This window comes from Cyprinodon variegatus, unplaced genomic scaffold, assembly GCF_000732505.1.
Source record: "Cyprinodon variegatus isolate N-32 unplaced genomic scaffold, C_variegatus-1.0 Scaffold444, whole genome shotgun sequence".
Classification (NCBI taxonomy): domain Eukaryota; kingdom Metazoa; phylum Chordata; class Actinopteri; order Cyprinodontiformes; family Cyprinodontidae; genus Cyprinodon; species Cyprinodon variegatus.
In genome coordinates, this window is record NW_015150897.1 from 658109 (window position 1) to 665517 (window position 7409).

The 7409-nt window shown below is 40.1% G+C and overlaps 1 protein-coding gene across 1 annotated transcript in view; it reads right to left on the reverse strand.

Annotated features, from left to right (window-relative positions):
- Positions 1–394: 394 nt before the first annotated feature.
- Positions 395–7409, reverse strand: part of slc7a14 (solute carrier family 7 member 14) — an 18030-nt gene continuing 11015 nt past the window's right edge. The window contains exons 7-9 of the mRNA XM_015388997.1: positions 4825–5320; positions 4507–4743; positions 395–2570 (exon numbers count right to left, since the gene is read on the reverse strand). Of these exons, the coding sequence (XP_015244483.1) occupies positions 2272–2570; positions 4507–4743; positions 4825–5320 (1032 nt within the window). The 3' untranslated portion in view covers positions 395–2271. The remainder of the gene's footprint in view (positions 2571–4506; positions 4744–4824; positions 5321–7409) is intronic.

The window sequence follows — 7409 nt, forward strand, 5'->3', positions numbered from 1 at the left end:
CCCTAAATCCTGTTTAGCTAAATCATCATTTCTAACTGCATGTGGATTTTTGGTTAGAAGTGGATTGATTTGACGTTCATGCATGAAGTTATAACAACAACACAAGCTTACTTTTAAATAAATATTCTGAAGATCCCACATTGTACAAACACGCACAGAGAAATTCGTATAAAGCTTGAGATTGAGTGCATATCGTGTACAGTGCCTTGTAAAAGTAAGCTGACTTTTTTTTACATTTTGTTATGTTAAATCTGCAAGCTTCTGGATTTTAATGGGAATCTATGCAAAGAATCAGCAAAAAGTAGTGCATCATCTTGAGGCTGAATACAAATTTTTCCCCCAGCATAAATTAAAAGCTTGACATGCATTTGTAATAAACCCTCTTAATTCAATTAAACATAACTTAAAACCAGTGCAACTATTTGCCTTCTAAAGTCACCTAAATAGTCAATGGAAATAGGTGCTTTGTAAAGGGCTGTCCAGAGACCATAAAGGAGCAAAGAGCATTAATAAGATAAACAAATATAAATACCAGAGATCAGAGAAAAGGTTGCAGGGATGACAAAAGCAGGGTTATGTCAAAAATATCTCAAGCATTTAAACATTACATAGATTGACATTTAATCTATCATCTGAAAAAGGTAATGCATGACATAACTGCAAACCCAAGCAGGCAGGGCACATCTACCAGAATTGGAATGGAAGTATTAATCAAAGAAGTATCCAAGGGGCCAAAGAAGAAGCTATTTTCTAAAATTAGGCAGTATGGAGTCAAATTTTGACAGTTTGCTGTCAGACTTTCAGGGAAAATACCAAACATATGGAAGAAGGTGTGCTGATCAGATGAGACCAAAAAGAAATATTTTGGGCTAAAATCAAATAAAGGTTAAAAAAAGATAAAACAACTGGGCTTCATCAATGCATTTAAAGACATTTCACTCTTCATCCAAAGAGCTGATATAATTCATGCTTAAAGGGGGGATAAGTTCAAAGCTTTTAAGCTTTTTTTTAGATGTGCTGTTCTGTAAGTTGAAATTAATGGCTGAATGGTAAAGCCCATTAAAGCTTGGAATGCTAATCCCACTAGCTTTGAACTAAGATAGCTCTTTGGATGAAGAGCAAAGTATCTTCAACTATAAGAAATTAAGTACATCATCTTTTTTCCCCTTATAATGATCTGGATGACTAAGCCTTTTGGCCTGTATGCAACTACTGTCCTGTGCAATAGCATAAACAACATCCCTATGGTAATGATGGTGGTGGCAGTATAATGCTATGGGAATGGTTTTCTTTAGTAAACCAATTGTAAGAGCTTACAGGACAGTGGATGGATTTACTTACATGCGTGAGCGAGAAGCAAAGGTTCACTTTCTAGAAGGAAAACAAAATGTTTAACCAGAAATACCCCTATGTGTTGGTGAATTCCATTAAATCCAAATAAAATAGGTTAGTGCTCTTCAACATAACAAAATCTAAAAATGCTTTTATGAATACTTTTGCAAGGCACAGTACGACAGACCACACATATACACAGGCAAAAATCAAACTAGGAATTTAAAATAACCAGAAAAATACACACAATAGATGAAGGCACTATTACAAGCAAAGTCCAAGTAATAGTTGTCACAAAAACATCAACACCCTTAACCACAAATCCCTGGTGAAACCCCTCAGGCTAGATGCTCAATTTAGGTTTAAGAGCAGGTTTAGGATGTGTTTTCACGTTTGTACAAAAACTGTCAACACACAAAGTCGACTTTGCCATTGGAAGGCATTTGTATCCATCAATCTGTCATTAAACTTTCCTGTCTGTCTGCCTGAGGTGGAACAGGAAGACAGTTGCTGACTCATTTGTCCACTCTCATTGCCCTTTTCTCTCCTGGGACAAAGCTTTTGACTTGTAAAAGTTGCTCAGTAAAGCATGTCATTTCTTCACATAATCACTATCTTATCTAGGCCTTCGTTCACACTTTCCTGACATGTTTTCCTTTGTTTGGGAAGTTGGTTAAAAAGCCAGATCCTGTGAAAGCGTGAAGACATTTGTGTGAGGGGCAGCATGCCAAGCAGAATGAGTATTTTTAAAAGGCAAACCATTTCCCTACCCAAAAACAATCTAGCCCAGGGGTTTGAAACATAAAACAAATACACACTCGTGCAAGCATGCAAACATCCTTTCACACTAGCAGTCAGTCATGCACTCGCACACACACACCCTCCCCCCCAGGCAGCAGACAAGGCAGTACATTCAATGTATCACAAAAGTCATTCCTTTCAGAAATCCATTGGGTCCTCCTCTGCAAGGCCATTGTTAGCAATGGTTCTACTTCCACCTCGTGAGGAAATCCCATCACTTTCGGGTTTTGCCTTCGGAGGTGGCGCCCCCCCTGAATCCCCCTCATGTGCATCCCAGGTGTCAGTGGTGGGCGGATAAAAATCGTCTTCGAAGCCACAGAAGCCTTCGTCCACGCCTTGATCGTAGCGCTGGTAGGTGGAAGCATGCACCTCATTTTCTCTAGCGGTAATCTCCAGAGTGCTGTTCCACATGCCATAGCCAAAGTAGATAAGTACACCTGGAGGGAAACGGAAATACATCTCAATAAACAAAAGACAAATAAAGTTAAGCAGCATGTAGAAAAAAAAAAGTGTGCAGAAAGTACAACTTTTCAACTGATGTCTGAAATTAAATCAAATTAAGATCAATTACAAAAGATCATTTGATCCAGAGTCTATTTACTTTATTTGTAAAAATAAAAATGTAAAGTAAAAAGTATTCATATTCCTTTAACACATTCTGTCACATTACAACCACAAAAAAATGTATCTCTTATGACACAAAGTATCAAAATATCTGATACAAAATACTCCATATTTGTGAAGTGTGTATATCCAAGTGTGTTGAGATTTTGTAATTTTTTTCCCCATTACTCTGTTACCCGAACCAATGCAATCTCACAAACACACCAGACAAGCCAGTGACTGTGTTTGGATGGCCCGGTCAAAGTCCAGACTTAAATCCAACTGAATATATGTGGGAAAATTTGAATACTTATTTTCTCAGATGTCCCATCCAGTCTATTGGGGATCAAATAATTTTTGCATTAAAAATAGGTGCAAAACGGGTAGAGCCTATCCGACCAATAATCTGCACTGGTAACTATCGTCAAATGCGATCCTAGAATGACTCGGGGCTGATTACACACATGTACCCAACTTTTCACATTTAATTTTATGAAAAGCATACCATTTTCCTCTTTCATATAAAAATATGCATTGTGTAGTGTATTTTGCCATTAAAGGAATAGTACACCCAAAACATGATTAGCCTTCATTTTCTACTCACCCCCATGCTGTACAACACTCTGGAGTACTTTTTTGATATCTCAAATGCATCTGGAGATCTGGGAGGCTTCTTGCTGTCTGCTGACATTCAAATAATGGAGGTCCATGGCGCCCGAGGCAGAAAGGTCCATAAAAGTCCACAAAAAAATTTATTCCAAGTGTCCTGAGTGGGTAGCATCCAGAATTTACTCGAAACAAAGTCATTTAGAATGTTTTTAGAGCATAAACAGTAGTGTATAGGATTTCCTGAAAGCGCGTTCACAGCGCTACGGAAACCGCGGCAGACCAACCCAGGCGAAAGTGCGCATTCAGCTCAGCAAAGAACTCATGCTCTTCCTCAACACTGAAGTCCTCAGACATTTTTCTTTCATTGTTTCTTTCTTTGCACAGGTAAACAGCACATTTCTTCTTCTACGCTTGCATTATTGGCAGAGCAGACGCTAAATGCGCACTTTCATCTGGTTTGGTCTGCCGGCTTCCGTAGCGTCATGAACGCGCAGGTGCGCGCTTTCAGGAAATCCTATACACTACTGTTTATGCTCTAAAAACATTCTAAATGACTTCGTTTCGAGTAAATTCTGGATGCTACCCACTCAGGACACTTGGAATACATTGGACGAGCAGTATGGAGGAATATTTACACGTTTTTTGTGGACTTTTATGGACCTTTCTGCCTCGGGCACCATAGACCTCCATTATTTGAATGTCAGCAGACAGCAAGAAGCCTCCCAGATCTCCAGATGTATTTGAGATATCAAAAAAGTACTCCAGGTGGTTGTTCAGCATGGGGGTGAGTAGAAAATGAAGGCTAATCATGTTTTGGGTGTACTATTCCTTTAAAGTTTGTGGTTGAAATATGACAGAATTAAAAATAAATAAATAAAAATAAAAAAAATCAAACCCATTTGCATATGAAAAGCTAAAGAAAACAAAAAGAACTACAACTACTCCTGAAGGTGTTACTTAATACAAGGATTATTTTCCATTTAATCTAAAAAATATGGCTTTGTTGGAAAAGTCAACCATCTAGTAAACAATTCCTTGCGTTAATAAAGGGGATATCAGGGGATATTGCTTAAAGGTGATTCATTTTTAACTGTTTTGGATAACAGCCTTGTTCTGTCTATTACTATTGTTTTCTTACAAATCAAGTCTAAGCGAAATTACCAACGAGGCACCAGATTGAGAAACGAATCCAAGTGATGGCAGATAGTTTAAGCATGAGGTAGATGTTGACCAGCATGGCTGAAGCAGGTACGAATGGCACACATGGCGCCATGTAAGGGAGCCGCTTTGGGTTCTCTGGCTGCTGGAGAATAATGATGATCAGCAGAGCAATGAAGATGATGAGGAGGATTAGTAGCAGCAAGGCCCACCATTGTCCATCTGTAATACAACTTGCTCCTGAAAGAGATTAAACAGAGAATGACTGTATATTACAGTATCGTTGTAACTTGGAGTAAGGTGTTGCTGACGCGTTCTCACCAAAAATGATAAAGGAGCAGAAAGCAAAGAACAAGATGAACAGCAGCAGCACACACACAGTGACGGTTTTCCCTGTGACTGGAGTTGGCCTGTCCATTTTTCCAGGAAGACCAAGACGGATTCTCAATGTATAGTAGCGAGGTCCAATCAGCTTCTTGAGCCTCCGGGACATCCCTCCTTCTGACTCCTCAGCTTCGATGCCTGTGGTCATATCCACTGTGCCGTAGTTGGGATGGCTGGCAGTGTATGCAGTTTTATCTGGTTTTCCGATCAACATCTCATTATCACCCAGGGAAGGCAAGTTTTTGGCCCCGCAAGTGTTCGTGGGTGCTCCTCCATACTCGTCCACCTCACTTGTCGGAGAGCAAGCGTCTTTTTCGCACTCAGCCAGAATTCCTTCTTTTTTCTTCTTGCTCTGCTCCTCAGAGAGAAAGTTAACAAAGCCATGGATGTCGCCCTCAGGTTGGTAACGTAGCAGAAGCACACAAAGGCTCACCTGTGCACCATGAGAAAATGAAAGTGAGATGGTTTTCTATTTGCTTTGGTAAAAAGACATTTAACCTGAAAAAGATTTTCTGTAAATTGTATGTTAACATGAAAATGGGCTGTGCTTATGTCTTGTCACATAAAGGACAGTGGACTTTTGTGTAGTTCCTAGGTGCCAGATAGGAACATCGGGATGTCCCTATGCTAATCTGCTTTGACAGCAATCATCCAGTCTCCTTTTCTAGCATTGCCAGCCATATTCAGACACCACCAGCTGATCTAAAATGGAAGCACGGTCTATACCATCAGCTCATTTGCATATGAGCAACCCACTATTCATCCAGGCCGCTATAAATAACATAATTAAAGGACTGCAATTACATATTTATATCCTTAAATCACCAAAAAATACCAAACTACATCATACAAAATTGAATAAACCAATTTTCTAAAAGAACTTGGTGCATTAAACATCCTCTCCATTATATTGCTTGTCTGCTGTCATATGCTCAGGATATGCTCAGATCGGATAAAGATGAGTGATGTGAAGCTTAAGAAAGATATAAAAATGTTTATTCTCTCAGAATTAACATTTGACAGTCTTGTGCAGTTTTTTATGGCTAGGGAGGGAAAAAAGTAATAATTAGTTTTTTATAAAACAATTGAAGGCTACTTAAAGGCAGTTGAGCTGATGGTACAGATTGTGCTACCGATGCGGATTTAGGATTGAAAAGAGGTTATTATAGCAGCCGTTGGGGGGGCGGGGGGGGGTCATCTCTATGTCATATATTTCTTGTCCAGCCACAGAACAAGGCAAGTCCAATCTACTCTAATGGACTTTTAAGCTGAAATGCACTGGTGGTGATCCTAGATAAAACTTAAAGTAAGCTAATTTTATTTGGTTCTCACGTGCTATACCCACACAAAGCCGTACATACTTGTATAGAGAAAGAAAACCTGTGTCTAAACCTGTGCCTACTTTTGAAAAATATTTTCAAAAACAGAAATTTGCATGTGAAACCTCTGTTCTGTCAGGACTCGAGTCTGTGTGTTTGTTTTTTTGTGTTGTTCTCCCTTCCACCAGCAGGAGGCGCCTGGTTCTGGTTCGCCTCCTCACACACCTGATGATGGTTACCTCTTTAACGGAATGCTCTTAAGCTGCTGATTGCCACTACCTCGACACCAGAGTGTTTGCCAGTTTTGGGTACTCTAGCCAAGCTGAGTTTTTGCTGAGTAAGACTGAGTTCTTGTCTACCTGAGTTTTAACTTCGTTTTTGTCTTTGCCTCTCTACAGAAAGTCATCCTGCAAACTGGATCTTTTCGGACCTTCTCTTCCTGGAGGGATCAACTGAGCCTCAAACCCAGCTGGGGATTCAAACAGGAGGTTTGGCTCCTGTTTCCTTGAGAGGACGTTGAGTTTACTCTGAGCAAGGGAATCATCTCCACTGTGACCCGTTCAAATAAAGCAGGGAATCTGAGTGGCCGTCAGTTTCTCCGTTCACCAACAACCATCCGAGTTCCGGGTAAACCCTGTTCCACCCTCCACCGAATCTGAATAACACTGGAAAACAGCACACAGATTGGAGTCAAAGATTCTACAACTTCTCTGGAAGCGTGAGTCAACAACCAGATCCTCTTCTCCAAATCCACAAATGAAAATTCCCACTGAGCCTGAACTAATCATTTGTCTTCCCTTCACCTTCCAGTTCCTGTCGAGCTAAGTTCAGAGCAACTCTGCACCGTGCCTTATCTCTTCAATAAACCTGTTAAACCTTTCCCCTGGTGTCTCTCTGAATTGGTTTCTCGGCATGTGGGTCCGAGCTTTAGATAAAATCATGACATGTTCTTTTAAAATCTTTTGGAGAATGCCTATGCATGCTTTGCAGCAAGGGATTTAAGTTTATATATTGACTGGGCCATTTAATCTGCTACTGTTCCTGTAATTTACATGACACCACCTGTCAATCACACCAGGAAGCTGAGTAATCAGCAGACATGTTCACAAGTCATTTTTTGCAAGTCCAAGTCAAGTCTCAAGTCTTGAGAGCTCAAGTCCAAGTCAAGTCTCAAGTCTTGAGAGCTCAAGTCCAAGTCAAGTC